The sequence below is a fragment of the Nestor notabilis genome, unplaced genomic scaffold (genome assembly GCF_000696875.1).
Source record: "Nestor notabilis isolate BGI_N333 unplaced genomic scaffold, ASM69687v1 scaffold3899, whole genome shotgun sequence".
NCBI classification, from domain to species: domain Eukaryota; kingdom Metazoa; phylum Chordata; class Aves; order Psittaciformes; family Psittacidae; genus Nestor; species Nestor notabilis.
The window spans coordinates 6,462-23,969 of NW_009943967.1; the positions used below are offsets into that span (position 1 = coordinate 6,462).

Below are 17,508 nucleotides of genomic sequence, written 5' to 3' on the forward strand. Positions count from 1 at the left end.
CTTCTTTTCGTTGTTGTTAAAAACAGAAAAAAAGCCAGCTGATCAAATCCATTTAGTCTTGAAATACAATGGCCAGGCTCTTGCACACCAAAAACTTTTTATGTAGGACTCAAACCTATTCCCATGATATTGCAGGAGTCCCAAAGACTTGAAGTCCAAGAGCCTTTAACAAGAACTGAAAATACAGAGGAACAGCAAATAGTCAGCCTCATCCTGCAGCTACAAGAAGGGTGACAGTGCTCCGAGAAGAGTTCCCTTTTATTTACTGCTTCTTTATGCCATCTGTCATTACAAAAAGAGAAAATTTCAGGTGACCTTATTCTCTGCTTAAGATTTTTCTCTGTTGACCCCTTCACAGATGGGAGATTGGGAAATGGAGCGCCTGCAGTCTTACTTGTGGGGTTGGATTGCAGACACGGGATGTCTTCTGTTCTCACCTGCTGTCAAGAGAAACTAATGAGACCGTCATTTTGGCAGATGAATTGTGCTATAAACCTAAGCCATCCCTTGTGCAAGCCTGTAATCGCTTTGACTGCCCACCATCCTGGTATCCTACAGAATGGCAAGAGGTAAGAATGTATGTGTAATCTCATTTTATGACTGTTAAAAGTTGCCATTAGTGCATTATGGATGCAGCATTTTGCTTTAGCTCATCAAGAGGATTCATTAATCACTCCAAGAAGCCATTCAAAAACTGAAAAAGTTTGCCTTTTTGCAATGCATCATTTTTAGAGGTAAATAATGACCATAGCTACTTCTAATGCAAAGTTACTGTAAACTATTCATATCTGGCTGTAGATTCCAGACAAAATATCTGAAACATATGTCAGCAGCTGTGAGTGGATTTGGCTTAGCAATGTCAAGGTTTCTAGGAATACAAAGCTATAGGGATTAAGGAGGAGAGAATCTCTAAAGTGTGTTGGGTATTCCATATATTCTCAAATAATAATTCAGTTCAGGATAAGAAATGCTCCCTATCCTTCAAAGTCACAAATGAGTGTTAGGCACTTCCTTCTGGGAGACGGATACCTTATTACCAAAAGGCTGAAAATTGTTGTCTACCCAATGGATCTGTACAAGGATTTCCATCTTTGGAATGCAGCCTGAAATTAGTTCATTGGCTGCCATCTGTTGCAAATAATAACACTCGTATAAATCAAAAAAAACATAAAGATGCTTCTGTTGGATATAATATTGCACAGGAAGAAAGGATCCTGCGCTGTCATCAAGAGTAATGGAAAAATTTGCTGTGTGGTGGAGTTGCAAGCAAAAGGCCTATTTAAATCTTTGGTTCTACTGAATGCAAAGATTCGTTTCATCCTATGAGAAAAATATGTTGCTTACATATGCCTATCCAGTCTCCATCTACAAAATCCCTCTCAACAGCCAGGGAGATGTTAATGTGCTCATGGAATGAAGTTGATAAGTCTGTGAAGCTGTACTCATGGGTCAGCTCTGGGTTTGAGCAGCCAACCCAGTAACAAAGATTTGTGTCACACTGACGTTCTGCCAAATCTAGGTAACTAGCCTATGGCATTAGTCCTGTTTAAAAGAATTCAGTGATATTTCATGCTTTAATTTGTCTACTGATATTCACATACACATACTTGCTTAGTCGTACTTTTGACTGTTTCTAACTATAGTCATAAATGCTATATTTGTAAATAGCAAGTAGTATTCTACTAGCCCAAAACATAATAAAGGCAAGCATTTCAAAGTTAGCATATGCTAGAGTGAGTGCCTATGGTCATTAAAATCCTATAATTGGCCAAAAAGTCTTTGCAGAAGTAAATCTTCTATAAGTTTATGTGAACAATCAGAAGAGACATACATAACAGCTTGCTGAAAAATTGATTTTCCTGTAACAATGACCATTTGCTAAAAGCCATCCTAGAATGGTACCAAAATAGTTACCACTAGAGCTATTTTAAAACAGACATTTTTCAAAATTTGAACATCTTCCTTAACTATGTGAATGCATACATTTCTGCCTGTCTAAAGTAATGGTTTGGCCATTTTTTTTATCTGCTCTCAAACATGCTGTCTTTCTGAAAGGTGTAGCAGATCTTAGGGAGGAGAGACCTCAATTAATTATGAAGTCTTTAATAAGCATATTAATCATGAGTTAAATCAAACTGCTCAGTTCACACCTTTTGTTTTAGCTGCTGCTGTCTCTAGCTGGGTGAAGAGAAAGAACCTGAGCTGCAGGTCATTGCTGCAGCTTAACAAAGGTCACGTCATAGCTCTTCTGCTCTTCCACAGGCTTTGCAGGCTGAGCAGCTATGTATATAGCTCCTCACCACTTGGGCACCTAGTATTTACTGTGCTTACCTTTCACCAGGAGAAAACATCATAAAAAATGTACTTCTCTACTTTCTACTTACTGGCTTCTGCCTCTGTTTAGATAAGCATAGTGCAAGTAAAAAAAAAAAAAACGCCTAATCCATCAAAATTAATATCCATTCTCTCATCTTTTAAAGACATCTGTCTTCCTTCTTTATACCACCTCTGTACAGTTATTTCCACCCTGTAGGAAGGCCAGGCCTTGCAGTTCACTGTCACACAGGTTTCCCTTGGATGACCTCCATGTGAAAAGCTTCAGCACCAGGAGACTGGGTTGCACTTAGGGATTATTACAGCTGTTGGGTCCTAGAATGTGTGAGGGAAAAGATCATTTAAACAAGATGTGAGTGGCTGAGACTTCTCCTGGAGGTGAGCTCCAGCCATGCAGCAGAGCTACTGTGGACCCTCCAGCAGAAGAAATCCTTTCTTTGCATTAAGGGACCCACAATACCTCCCCTCTCCTCAGATTTTTCAGAGGGTTTCCCACATATGGGGAGACAGACAGCCATGTAGGAAGGTGCCCTCCTCACCCTGAGGAAGGTCATTTAAAATTTCACCAACTCTAGAGGGTAACATCTAGTCTCCAGACAGCCTGGTTTGAAGCCATTTCTTTGGTCTCATCTTTGGAGTTTGTCATGATTTCAGAGCACTCTCTCACAATAGTTTCAAGCAAACAAACAAAACAAAAGATTTAAACTTAAGGAAGGGTTGTCTGAATTAAATGCCGTTAGAAGCCCCAGTGTTCTTGGCACATAAACACATGATAATTATCGGTGTTGTAACCTTCCAAGCGATTTTTTAAATATCTCTTTGCAGAATCAAGGCTATTTATTTTTAAATAGTTCTTTTTCTTAGCTAAATCCATTAGGATGTTTATCTTGCTTTCAGTAGTGTGCTTCTGGAGGAAGGTGGATATAATCTTTCCTTTTGTCATGGTTTAAACCCAGCTGGTAACTCAGAACCATGCAGCTGTTGGCTTACATCCCCCTAAACACCCCTTCAGGGCAGGATGGGGAGGAGAATCGAAAGCAAGTAAACTCCACAGGCTGAGATAAGAACAGTCCAGTAACTAAAGTACAATATAAAACTAATAATAATAGTAATTATTATTGTTGGGTTTGTTGCAATTATTATTGTTATTAATATTATTATGGAAATAACACGGGGAGAAAATACAAAACTAAAAAGGGAAAGGAAAAAAGAACAATCACAGCAGTGATGCACAATACAACTGCTCACCACCTGCTGACCAATACCCAGCCCAACCCGAGTAGTGATCTGCCCTTCTGGGTACCTCCCCCCAGTTTCTATACTGGGCATGATGTGCTGTGGTATGGAATACCCCTTTGGCCAGTTTGGTTCAGGTGTCCTGTCTCTGCTTCCTCCTGGCTTCTTGTGCCCCTCGTCACTGGCTGAGCATGAGAATGAAAAGTCCTTGATCCGGGTAAGCACTACTGAGCAACAACTAAAACGTGTGTTATCTGCATTGTTCTCAGACTGAATTAGAAGCACAGCACTGCACCAGCTGCTAGGAAGAAGAAAAATAACTGTTGCAGCTGAACCCAGAGCACCTTTTTACAAGTCCCTACCAATATCTACTCTGGAAACCTCAAATGAGAGATATCCATTAGTAAATGGATGGTTGCACTCAGGAAGTTGGTCTCAATGGCTAGATGCCTATGTGGAGATCAGTGGGAAGTGGTGTTCCTCAGGGGACATCATTGGCACCAATACTCTTCAACATTTTTTTCAGTGACATGGACAGTGGGATTGAGTGCATCCTCAGCAAGTTTGCTGATGACACCAAGCTGTGTGGTGCAGTCGACACACTGGAGGGAAGGGATGCCATCCAGAGGGACCTTGACACGCTTGAGAGGTGGGCCAGTGCCAACCTCATGAAACTCAACAACGCAAAGTACAAGGTCCTGCACATGAGTCAGGGCAATCTCCATCTCCAGGGCAGAGAATGGATTCAGAGCAGCCCTGAGGAGAAGGACCTGGGTATGTTGGGCAATGAGAAACTGAGCATGAGCCAGCTTCAGTGTGCACTCACAGCCCAGAAACCAACCGTACGCTGGACTGCATCCAAAGGAGTGTGGCCAGCAAGTCAAGGGAGGTGATTGTCCTCCTCTTCTCTGCTCTCCTGAGACCTCAATCTGCAGTACTGCATTCAGCTCTGAGGCTCCCAACACAAGAGGGACATGGGCCTGCTGGAGCAAGTCCAGATGAGGCGCACAAAGATGTTAAGGGGGCTGGAGCACCTCTCCTATGAAGACAGACTGTTATAGTTGGGCTTGTTCAGCCTGGAGAAGAGAAGGCTCATGGGAAACCTTACAGCAGCCTTCCAGTACCAAAAGGGGGCCAACAAGAAACCTGGTGAGGGACTTTTACAAGGAAATATAGTGATAGGACAAGGAGGAATGGCTTTAAGCTGACAGGGGTTGATTTAAGTTAGATACTAGGAAAAAATTCTTTACTATGAGGGTGGCAAGACACTGGCACAGGTTGCCCAGAGAAATTGTGGCTGCCCCATCCCTGGCTGTGTTCAAGGCCAAGTTGGGTAGGGCTTTAAACAACCTGGTCTAGTGGAAGGTGTCCCTGCCTGTGGCAGGCGGGTTGGAACTAGATGATCTTTAAGGTCTCTTCCAGCCCAAATCATTCTATGTTTATATGATTCTACTAAATCTTCATTGTCCTTTGGCTTGACACTGAATAAATGCCATAGTTTAAGTCTCTGCATTTTTTTTTTTTTTTTTTTTCTTTTTTTTTCTGTTTAGGGATATCTTTGCTCCAAAAATAGTTATGCTCCAAAGATAATTAGAACAACAGCTCGACAACACAGTCAGCATGGGAAAACAAGTAACATTTTCAGATATTTCCCTAGCTATTTTTTCTCAATATTGTAAAAAGTCATTCTAAATCTTCAAGTGTCAGGCCTTAGAAAGTGACTGGAAGACCTGCTGAAAGAAAAATATTTACTCCCTTTGCAGATGCTTTATCTTACTGCAGAGTCATAGTGGAGAATTAATTTTTGAGAGTCAGGCCAAAACTTGTACTGCTGTAGTCCCACCACCTTGAGCAGATAGCAGTGCAAAATTAAACAGCCTGGGAGAGATGAGAGTAAGACAATCCCTTCCTCAACTGTCCATGTAAGCAGGACTACCATAAAATGACATACTTTCAAACACTCAGCTGCTGCCCCAAACCGGTAAGTTATCATGCTGAGAGACAGTTGCTTAGCCCTTTGTTTTTCATTAATAATTGCCTTTTTTCACAAGTTTGAGAAGACACTAGCTTCCCTGCCTCCCACACAATAGATATTATGGGTTTGCCTTTATCCTCTTCATCGTATGAACGTGGATAGATGCTCATATCATGTGCTGAGACAGAGGGATGTCCTGATTTCCCTCTCTTATTTCAGCGGTGACCATCAGTTCTTAATTTTGATTATCATTCGCACATCGTTGTATGAGCAGAACATCACCAAAAGAATGACTGCTGTGGGTGGTGCCAAGGCCACCATTTCACCAGCAGTTTAGGATGACTGCTAATAAAGGAGGAAATAGCTGCTGCAGGGATCTCTTTCTTGCCCTTACAGCACCAACTCCCTTACATCTGCAGAAGTGCTGTGCAATCACGCAATGGTCCTGGTTAAAGCTACCCAGAAATATAATTAGTTTTAGCCTAGACTAATTTCCCACAGTTGTGCTCACTACACAGCCACACAAATGCTTATGCCAGCATATGGAAAAAGGCAGCACAAAACCAGGAATGACTGGCTAGCAGACTTGGGTTTATGGGTTTTCATCTTTGATATCGCCTTGCCTTATGTTTGCTTAAGCTAATTGTTGAACTAGGCATAATCAGGGAGGGATGTGGGAAGATGTCACTCTGGTAGTTGGTACCCTGTCAAAATCTCAGATCCCTCATGAAGAAATGTCAGGGGATATTGAGTTTGGCTCTGTTCAGAAGCTGTGGGGAGCAGGAATATCAGACAACATAGTTCAGCCACTCTTCACCTGCTTGGGAGGGTGAGTGATACAAGCACCCTGTGATACAGTACTTTCCTCTATTGTAATGGTGCTGTGGGGTCATTTTGAACAGCAGAGAGAGCACATTATTCAGATGGGAAATGTCTGAGTGAGGATCATCAAAAAACTACTGTTTCATATTTCCTGTAAGTACAAGCAGATGTTGTTGTTATTGATTAGCCCTTTTCTTGGAAAAATGTGAGGGCTGGAAGCTTGCACTAGAGAAAAATCAGCAAAGACCCCAGGGCATTGCAGACTCCAGAGATGAAATATAAGTCCAGGCACAGCTCCACTGCAGTAATCCTGGACTGTCCTAGAAGAACATTCCTTCAGACAAGGAGGAATCACATTACTGCATTTGGCTCTCTCTGGCACTTACCAATAGAGTTTGGTGTTGAGTAGCAAGTTATTCACGGAACAAACCTGCATAAGTGACTGAAGGGCAAGAAGCAAGAAAAGATCTGCTTTGTCTTATCCTTTTAACTAGCAGTGATGGAAGGACATGAAGACTTCCTGGGATTTGACTGATTGACAGAAGGAACATACTTGTGTTGTATTCATACAGTTACTAACCTATTTCAGCTCTGGTATGCGATGACAGTCCTTAGGCAATCTTGCAGTAATACCTTTAATTATATTTTTCTTGATTTACTGTCTCCTCAGGAATGAATTGTCTTCAAATGAAAGGTTAATAAATGTTTTGTTGAAAATTGAGGTATTCTTTTACTTGCTTAATTTTTTTAAGCCTTTGAGCTTTGTAGCATTCCAAGTAAGTAGTACAAAAGCTATTTTTATTCATTAGAAAGCAAACCCAACTGAATATAAATATCTTTTTCTGCACTCCCTTTCTGTCTTTCAAGGAAAATGTTCATCCTAAATAAATAGGCTAGCATTAAAGTGCATGCAGCTCTGTCTATGTAAGAGAGAAGGACCCTTCATGACTGCAAGATTTTCTAAAACAGTCCCTTTTTAACTGCTTGAGTATAAGTTTTAATACTTCTTCATACAGTTTTCTGTTTTTCAAGCGTAACTCCCATGTTGCAAGCTATAAGCAACTTCTGGTCACATCATTGAAGTGCAAGCTCCCCCTTCTTCTTTCCTAGGAGAAAAAGAGTTCAGCTAGCTGGACTGAGCAGAAGAACTGGGGGGCTTTTATCAGTCTCAAGAAAAACATCCTCAGGAGAAAGGACTACTGAGCAACCAAGTTTACAAAAAAGATTCAGGAAAGCTATTAAATCTGCTTGTTCAAAACTTCCTGCCCTGCTTGGTTAGAAAATGCATACAGAAAGGGGTATTTGATTAAAGAAAGAGGGGAGGTGGGTTCTCTGGATATTAATAATTCCAATTCACTTTGATGCAAATAAACCTTCCTTCTTTACCTTTTGGAAAGAGTACACACTGCTGTCACGACAGCCATAAGTATAAAAGAAGCATGTGGATATCTAATGGTTTATTATATTAACCTTATAAACCAATTACTGAGATTAATAGCAGATTGCAGCTGATAAACAGCTTCTGTATGAATTAAAAATCAAAGAAATGCCAAAATGAAAGAAGTCTTCAAGGACAGGAATTCTGGGCTGGACTGCTTAGTTTTAAGCTGCACTAGCAATAGACTTCATGCAGGTCAGAATCAAGAAATGAGAGAATTACAAAAAGAAGAAAAGGTAAAGTGATAAAGTGGGGAAATTTTTAGTTATCACACTCTCAAATATCCATTTGTTTTCTTGCCAATACGAGCCTTTTTTAAAAAGCTAAATATGAATATGTAGTTTAGGCTAACTATTTAGTTTATAGATACTGTTGTCTAATATTTATAATCAAATCTTGGAAATGAAGGTCTTGAATCATCTGCTGCTGGAGAATACTTTTCCACTCTCTTGGCACCGTCAGTAGCACAGTCAGAGCTCAGAAAGAGATATTAGGATGTAGATCCTCCACATGATGTGCATGTGTCTCATTTTCCAGTTGGTGTCTAAAGGAAAGGACAACTTTTCCATGTCCATACTTCCATTCTCACCTCTTGTTTCCATGTCTTTTGTACAAACACCTGAAAACAGAACATTTCAGAAATACTGAAGCAATTTTTATAGATATTAGCAAAATACACTGCTTCCACTTCCTAAAATATTTTTGACATTTATAAAAGAAGTCTGCTTTGACATCTCTGAATTATTTTTTTATATATATATTTTCTACATGGCCAAAGTTGAGTGTTGATTTGTACCCAAATTCACAAGTAATTTTTGCTGCAAGTTGTCATGGTGTAAGAGTGATGAGTGGCTGACTTTAATCTCCCACAGTGTTCACAGACATGTGGCGGTGGTGTCCAGAAGCGAGATACACTTTGTAAGCAGCATCTGGCAGATGGAAGCTTGTTAGAACTGCCAGAAACCTTCTGCTCCACACCAAGGCCAGTTATCCAACAAGTCTGCAAAAATGAGGATTGTCCCAGTGAGTGGCTTTTCTCTGACTGGGCACAGGTATGCTATTCGTATGTGTGAGTACTGTGCTGTTCTTGGTAATGAAGTTCGTCACTCATTTGGGATGGAGGAACCAAATGACCTTAGACTGCATAAAGTGTGTTATTCCCAATTTTGTCCTGTAATCTGTCCCTGTCATCCTGATAGGGGACGTGATCACTAGCTCAATGTTATTTTTTGGAGATTGCATCCACAGATGTGCTTTAGCCATCCAGCCAAACCATAAATATGACCTCCCTTCTGGCATAAACACAAGCCATGCTCAAAACAATAAATCCCTGCCTCTGTCCATGACTATGCTTATATTCATCAAAGGCATCAACGAAGAGCAATTTTTACTCCCCCGGGCTAAATGTTTCTTCTTCCCCAAGCCTGGCTGTTCTGTTGTCAATAGCTTTTTCCTTTTGGGGCCTTCCTCTGTGATGCTGAGAAGAGAAGGAAGGGATTCCTACAGTCTGCTATAGTCATATCATTACAGACTCCAAGTGTCTTTCATTCTAGAACAGTGCTTTTCGCAATGTTAGCTAGCTACTTCCTTCCTTCAGTTTAGAGTTGGCAGAATACACTCACTCTACTATATTCTCTCGCACTTCCCCAGGCTCCCTTTCTGGCCCCTACAGGCTTAAGAAAAAATTCTTTTGTATTTATAACAGTATAACTGAAAATATAATTTGACCTTTGAATGATAGTAAGCATGAAAATCATTCCTCATCTTACAGTCTCTGCCACCACTCTCCTAGTTCTCTTTCATGTAAGGAGGTGGAAACTGTATTAATTGCGAAAGAAACACCAGTTACCTAATAGAGCTGTCCCATCTGCACTCTTTATATGTTTATATATTTTGACATTTTACTTATCTAAGTAGATATTCCCATGCAGTCTGCTGCCAGGAGAAACATAGCCATTCTGGCAGTGAAGATGGTAATTCTATTCCCAATCTGTCCTCCTGCACAAGCAGTTGCAACATGATTTATGTTCTTACCTTTAGTGTATTATGTCTGTCTCACTTCATCTCCAATTCCTGTTACCCACACCTCCTGCACCTACAGAAGTGCATGTGTATCTTTGTGCTTCCAGCTTTACAGCTCTCAACCCGCTTTCCACCACCTTTACAGACTGCTGCCTGGGTCCCAGTGCAATGACACTGTCTGTGTGCTCACTTTTTATGACGCTGTATACATAAATGTAAAAAGAAATAGGCATGCTGAATTCCATTGAACAATGCCCACCAGTGCATCATGCACCACAGGTTAATAATAATTAATACTCCTTTCCGTATGACATGTGTGGTAACTACCAGCCTGAGGTAACTACCAGCATGAGGTAACATCAGGAATTTTACAGATGACACAAAGTTGGCTGGAGTGTTGATCTGCTGGAGGATAGGAAGGCTCTGCAGAGGGATCTGGACAGGCTGGATCAATGGGCTGTGGCCAGTGGTGTGAGGTTCAACAAGGCAAAGTTCCGGGTCCTGCATTCGGGCCACAATAACCCCATGCAACACTCCAGGCTTGAGGAAGAGTGGCTGGAATGCTGTTTAGCAGAAAAGGACCTGGGGGTGCTGATTGATGGAGCTGAACATGAGCCAGCTTGTGCCCAGGCAGCCAAAGAAGGCCAATGGCATCTTGGCCCATGTCAGAAGCAGTGTGGCCAGCAGGGCCGGGGCAAGGGTCATCCCCCTGTACTGGGCACTGATGAGGACACACCTTAAATCCTGTGTTCTGTTCTGGGCCCCTCACTGCAAGAGAGACATTGAGGTGCTGGAGCAGGTCCAGAGAAGGGCAATGAAGCTGGTGAAGGGTCTGGAGAACAAGTCTTATGAGAAACAGCTGAGGGAACTGTTTAGTCTGGAAAGAGAAGGCTCAGGCAGGACCTTGTTGCTGTCTACAACTACCTGAAAGGAGGACGAGTGAGGAGTTGGGTCTTTTCCCAAGTAACAAGTGATAGAACAAGAGGATACGTTCTCAAGCTGCATCAGGGGAGCTTTAGGTTAGATATTAGGAAAATTTTCTTCACTGAGAGGGTGATCAGGTGTTGGAACAGGCTGCCCAGGGAAATGGTGGAATCACTGTCCCTGGAATTGTTCAAAAAACATGTAGACAAGGCGCTTAGTGACATGGTTTTGGGATGGACTTGGCAGTCCTTCAGTAATGGTTGAACCTGATGATCTTAAAGGTCTCTTCCAACCTAGTTCATTCTATGATTCTATGATTCTTTAATTCTAATACATCTGCAACAGTAAAGCTCAAATATTAAGTTTAGGCCAGATTTTAGCAGAACAGATGTACCTGTGAAGTTCAACTCGATGTGGTCTGCTCTTGGCTGTGAGCAGGAGCTCTTCCAGAGAACAGATGCAGACATACAGAAACAATATGCAAAGACAAGCTTTGTACTGTAGCACAGTAACATTAATGCAAGAGACACCAGCTGATAGAAGAAGTACTAAATGGAGCATGGGAAGATTCAAAGCCACAAAAGACAGAAAACACCAGATTTTTTGTCTCCCTACTGTGCCTACACTGTTTGTAACTGAATGGCTGGGTGCTGCTCTGCCTTATTCCACTGCAACATTTTTAAAAGCTGTAACAGGCCTGTTCCATGGTACGAGTATGCAGTGTGAATATGGGAGGTGAGGGGGAGTGTGTGATATGAGCAACTTTTGTTTTTAATACACCTTGTTCCTAATGTTTCTTGTTCTGTGCCTAGTGTTCAGTGAGCTGTGGAGAGGGCACCCAGAGTCGAAATGCTATTTGCAGAAAGATACTGAAAACCGGGCATTTTGTCATCATCAATTCCTCACTGTGCCCACCTTTGCCATTCTCATCCTTGACCAGGCCCTGTGCTCCAGGCACCTGTACAAGTAAGTGGAAAAGATGCTTAGGAGTGTCTGGGGAAAGGGGGCTTGGATGTTCGTCACTAAGAAATCCGTGCTGTCACCTGTTCCAAACCCTTCTCTTGCACTAGTGTTACTTGGTCTTGAAAAGTGGCTGCTGCTGCTAAGTTTTTCTGTCTGCAAACAAGTATGCTTCAGCAATAAGGCAAGCCAGTGGATGAGAGCTATAAATTTTACTGTTGGAAATGGGTCTGAGCCAATATGCTGGAAGGGAGCTACTAGTTTCTGGAAGAACTGGCTCAAAATTCTGACCCAAATCTAGATCTAAATTTCACAACTGGAATGTAGAGGCTCAGTGATACAGCACAGCAGCCTGAGGGCAATTGCAAATAAACTCTGTTAGAACAGCTGCAAAGAACATGTTTGATAAGGATTGAAGATATTTAAGAACGTATTTCATTATGTCACTTGGAACCCTCTATGACCTCTATGAGATTTGTAATGAACCATAAGGTAGATGTATTTTATGTTGGTATTTCATGCATCTTTTGTTGCCCTTCACAAGAGCATTAGTTTCCCCGTACACCTTTCCCTGGCTCACAGTAAGCCAACTGGATGTGCAACAGTTTGAAAACCAGCCCAGCTTCAGCTTAAAGCTGGCTATGAACTCTGAAACTGCTAAATGTTGGGTATGTTAAGGAGAAAGGAAGATTCGACATTCAGAAGCAAGGCTACGAAAAAATGTCGCATGGTATTTGCTAATAATATATCTATGCTGCTTTATTTGAAGTTTCATAACAAAGATCTCTGTCATACAAATCTGGAAACTGTAAGGACATGCTGAACTAGTGCACTTTAATATTATTTACCATGTCTTTAAGCCTGGTCCAGACAGTGTTATTCTATTCAACATTACTCCTTGAGGTAGCAGCACTTTCACTCTCCTTACTGCTGTGAGCTGCAAGACTATATTACCTTTGAGGGTTCAGATGGTAAATACATGTCTTTGCAATGCATTTATTAATGAAGAGTATTCATTTAAATACTTTAACAACAAGAACTACATTTCCACTGAACTATTCCACTGAAGTATTCCACTGAAGATTTTGTCTCTGGCTTTCTAGTTTCTGCATGTACTCTAGCCAGAACTACTTTTGCATTCCTAAAGGCACCTTGTTATTCCTGTTATTTTGATTGCTCCAACTTAATGTCCAGCAGCTGGTGGCCAGTTTCTCCCACTATTGTCTATTAGTATGTTGAATGCTGCCAGCACCAAAGTAAACTGCTTGTTTTGTTTAATGGTATCACATACTAATAAACTTAATGATATTTCAGGGCACAACAGGCCAGCTCATAAGCAAAGCCCCCACATTATGGCCATAAAGAAAGTTTACATCCAGACAAGGAAGCAGAAGAAACTACACTTTGTTGTGGGTGGGCATGCTTACCTGCTGCCCAAAACTTCTGTAATTCTCCGATGCCCTACAAGGAGGTTCCGGAAATCAATGATCACTTGGGATAAGGATGACAAGAGGCTCATCAGCTCAGCTCACACCACCATTACACCCTATGGATATATGAAAATCAACCGTTTGAAAACTTCAGATACTGGGACATACACCTGCACAGCAGGGCCAGTCCAGGAGCATTTTGTAATTAAACTAATTGGAAGCAACAAGATCATTGCTGGGCAACCAGCTGGTATTAGGGAAGAAGAGACTATGAGAAAGCCCAGCTTAAATGAAGCCTTGAGAACAGAGGAGAAGCATATCAATGGGATTCTTTTCAATGGGAGCAAGGCTGAAAAGCAAGGGCACCTTGCTGACCCTAGCAGGTGGTATGATTATATTATCTCAAGGCTGCTGCAGCACAGGGGCTGGCCAGGGGAAAATCTGGAGTCCTGGGAAGCCCAGGAATCCACAGAGAGAAATGCATCATCAGAGGAGGACCAGAGCCGGGAGCATAGCCTGCCGTTTACTATGGTCACAGAGCAGAAACGCTTGGATGATATCGTAAGCAATTTGTCTCAACAGCCTGAGGAGCTTAAAGATGTCTACACTGAGCAGCTTGTTGTGCAACTGGCTCATGAGGTTTTCAAGAGTCACTTGGAGCACCAGGTATCTGTTATCAGAACATCAAGGAAAGGAGTAGATTCGACCTCGGTGGAGCACCCTGTCCACAGACATGTTTCTGGATTTACCAGCTCCCTGAGGACATCATCTGCTGAAGCATTCCTTCCTACCTCTGTAGACGTGGTAAAAGGCTTGCAGAGACCTCATCAAAAGCCTGCCATCCTGCGAAAGATTTCAGCAGCACAACAGCTTTCTGCTTCAGAGGTTGTTACCCACCTGGGACAGACAGTGGTCCTAGCCAGTGGCACACTGAGCGTGCTGCTTCATTGCGAAGCAGTGGGAAACCCAAAGCCCACCATCAGCTGGGCTAAGAATGGAGAGGAGGTGAAATACAATGATAGGTAAAACATCTTATTTAACTTCTTAAAAAATAACTGATATTTTGACTCTTCAGTTTTCCTGTCATATTTTGCGATAGTTTGGTTTCATATGAAAAGAAGGGCTGACACAAATGAAGTGGTAAACAGAGCACTGTAACTCTTCAGCAAGGTCTAGATACTGGGTGAGTCTGGTGTAGCAAACAAATTTGACTTCTGTTTTGGTAAGTAAGATGAAGAGTTGTAAAGTACTAACGTAGATAAATGCCTAATGCAGTCAACTCCCTGTCTGGAGGCTGTGACCCTTAGTATATTTTCCAATCTGAAGGTGGAGGTTTCTGCTATGAAGATTGGTTTTGACATATACAAATTATTGTTTATTACTATTATCCTCTGGGTGTGTCCTCATTAAGGATATGAATTGCATTTCGCACAGTGCTTCAGCAGGGTCTGTCTAACATGGCTGTAGTAGCAGAAGATGGGGGGAATGAGCCTTCTGCCTTCCACATGTGTATCTGTGTTTAAAACTGCCCCCAGATAAACCTCAGGGGGGCACTTCAATCACCATTCCCTATGTATGTTCTGATAGAGACTGGAAATTGTGGAACCATACTTCATGGCTATTTGCAGCTACACTGTCATCTCAACACACCAATCTCTAAGCATTAGTCTTCTGATATGTGTTAGTGCATCCTTGTTTGTTCAAACTCATGTGCTGGCCTAAGGTGTACCCTGTAAACTTGAGTAACAAAATGCTTTTATCAGTGCACCACAGAAATGATGCTGGTTTTCCTTCAGGTAGACTTTACCTGCCTGTCACTCCATGTTACTCATTTGTGTGCTAGAGCACACAAAAAAAGATCATTTTCAGTGCTAGTTATACGCATAAGTGTATTGATAACATACATTTTTCTCATGTGTATACTTGAGATTTTATAATTTGGTTGTGTTCTGTGAGAAAGGATAGGTAGAGAGTGTATGAGGCAGTTTTATTAAGAAACATAGTACAATAAAACAGTCCAGGGATCTGCTTTCAGCTGTTTCTGCACATCATACTGACCTCAGTTAAGATACGTGAATTTACTCATAAGGTCAGCTTGGGAAATGAGAAAAGATGGAGTCAAGGGAAAAATTTCCAGTGTGGTGTCTATGGATTCTCCAGTAAAGTCTTGACTTAGGTACAATCAGTTGTTCTGCACAGTTATACAATTGGTTTATTAGCTCCTTTCTCACTTTGGCAACTGAATCTCTGCAAAATCATTGGGGTTTTTTAATGTACTGGATTTCCTGGTTCTTGTCTGAAGGCTAGTAAGCATATGAGGTTTCCCACAAAAAATTGTAAATTTTGCAGGGGGGGGACACTAAAAGCAAGAACTTAGCTCTTGTGGAAATCACATGCAGTCCTAATCAAGACTTGGGCCTGTAGTATCCCTTTATTTGGCCATATTCCTGTCAAAATATCTTCATGGCCCCCCAAAAGTTTCACATATAGATTCTCATTACCAGTGAATTTTGCCATTAAGGGACTTTTTTTTTTCCCCTTTTACTTGAAATGACTTTGATTTCTGTAGTATGCTTGAAAGAGAATAGAAGTTAAATAAAGTCCACATGGGGTTAATGATGGACGCTATACTCTCACACCATGTAAGCAGCCATGGTGTAGCAACAAGCAAATTCATTTAGCTGACAATAAAACAGTCTTGCAATTTCTGAAATTTTAGTTTTGATTTTATTTTATTTTATTTTTATTTTACAATGCCTTTCAACCTTTTTGTTTGTATTCACTTTGGCTGAAATAGCATTAAATGCTGTGTTGTATTTCTGAATCTTCAGGCAACTATGTGGTTTAAAATTTCTATCAGAAAGACTCAGGGAATTGTAGTTTGTTTGCAAGTTAGTAGTGTTGTTCATTGACACCTTTCTTTAAAGGTTCAGGCAGTTTCCACTTTATGAACTTCCTTCTGTGTTCATCACTTATGGTTCCTCCAGGTTGGTGGGTGCGGAGGGAAGTAAGCGGTACTGTGGACTCCAGAAACACTCAGTGTCTGTAACATTGGAGTTAATGTTTAGAAATCACGATGCATATAAAAATTGAGTTGTAGATGTTTTGCTGGGTTCTTAACAGCAGTATTCTGGTTTTGGCTCAGAATGCTCTTGCTGGCTGCCAATCAGCTGTGTAGATGGAAGCCACGGTTTAAGCAGTCTCACAGTATACTGCTGTAAACTGCAAGGCCATCCAGATACTGAGGTGTTTGGTATGCTTGAGCAGTCTTTCAGCTCTGCAGCTTGTCTTCTTCATATATTCCCAGCCACTGCATGGAGAAGAGAACAAGTTTTCCAGCCAACCTCCCTCTTCATGGGAATTAAAAAAATAATATAGATGGGCCTTTCTGTATTAGTATCAAAGAGGGACACTTTTGGTGAGGAATGTCAGAGTTTTGTTGAAGTCCTTTAGCTCATACTGTACTCAGCATAATGAGATTCTCAATGTATCTGGTTTATATTGTGACCTTTAGAATGTAGGCTGCTGGGCTTAGGTTGGGTGATAGCTATCTGTATTGTATATTACCAAATACTGAGATAAGGGCACTCACGTTTATGCATTGTGGCTGTGGACTTTGTCTAGAACAGGGATTCAGTAACGAATCCTCTATTCCCATTGCCTCCTTCCATAAGCTGTTCTACCCACCTAGAAGTATTTATGACTCCTGCTACATAGCTCCACTTGCAAAACTTAATTTCTGTAGCTTTAGTCTAGGTACTGAAACTAAAAGATACAGCACAGGCCCCCCAGAAAAGTGTCAGGTACTCAATAGAATGAAAACATATCACACAAAAAGCTTTAGGAGTTAAACATAGCTGTGTGGTTCCAGTAAAGGATCCTTGACTTGAGTCTGCATATTCAGCCTGAGTGCATATTTAACATGAGTGTCCATACTCTTTCCTAAGGTTAAAGTGTCAGATTAATACCAGCACGGGTTCTAAGTGCAGCTTCAGAGCTTCAGAACCTAGTATCTATACCAAAGTCTGGAGACTTCTGAAATGACGGAAAATGTTTTATTTCAAAGAAAATCCAGATTAACTTCTTTAGGAATCAATTTTAAAAGTGAAAAATCTTTGAGAGATTTTTGTGTTATTTAGTAAGCCTTCCCAGAATGCCATAATTTTCATCACTATTAACCTATTTTTACTTGATAATTCAACTTTTCTAAAACAGAAATGTATTTTATAAATGGACATGAAGCAGAATGGAAACAGTAGGTGTTACAGAGGTAAGTGTTTGCAGGGTGCCATCTGAATTACTCACTGATGTATGTCCTGTAAAATACATTTTTGTCTTGGAGACAATGCAGTGTGGAACAACTGAGA

General features: G+C 41.2%; 1 protein-coding gene across 1 annotated transcript in view; it reads left to right on the top strand.

Annotated features, from left to right (window-relative positions):
- Nucleotides 1-358: 358 nt before the first annotated feature.
- The window catches only part of LOC104411709 (ADAMTS-like protein 1), a gene marked incomplete at its 5' end in the record, with an annotated part of 55,479 nt that continues 38,329 nt past the window's right edge, over nt 359-17,508 (top strand). Inside the window, 4 exons of the mRNA XM_010022199.1 lie at nt 359-569; nt 8,678-8,857; nt 11,564-11,717; nt 13,026-14,163. Of these exons, the coding sequence (XP_010020501.1) occupies nt 359-569; nt 8,678-8,857; nt 11,564-11,717; nt 13,026-14,163 (1,683 nt within the window). The remainder of the gene's footprint in view (nt 570-8,677; nt 8,858-11,563; nt 11,718-13,025; nt 14,164-17,508) is intronic.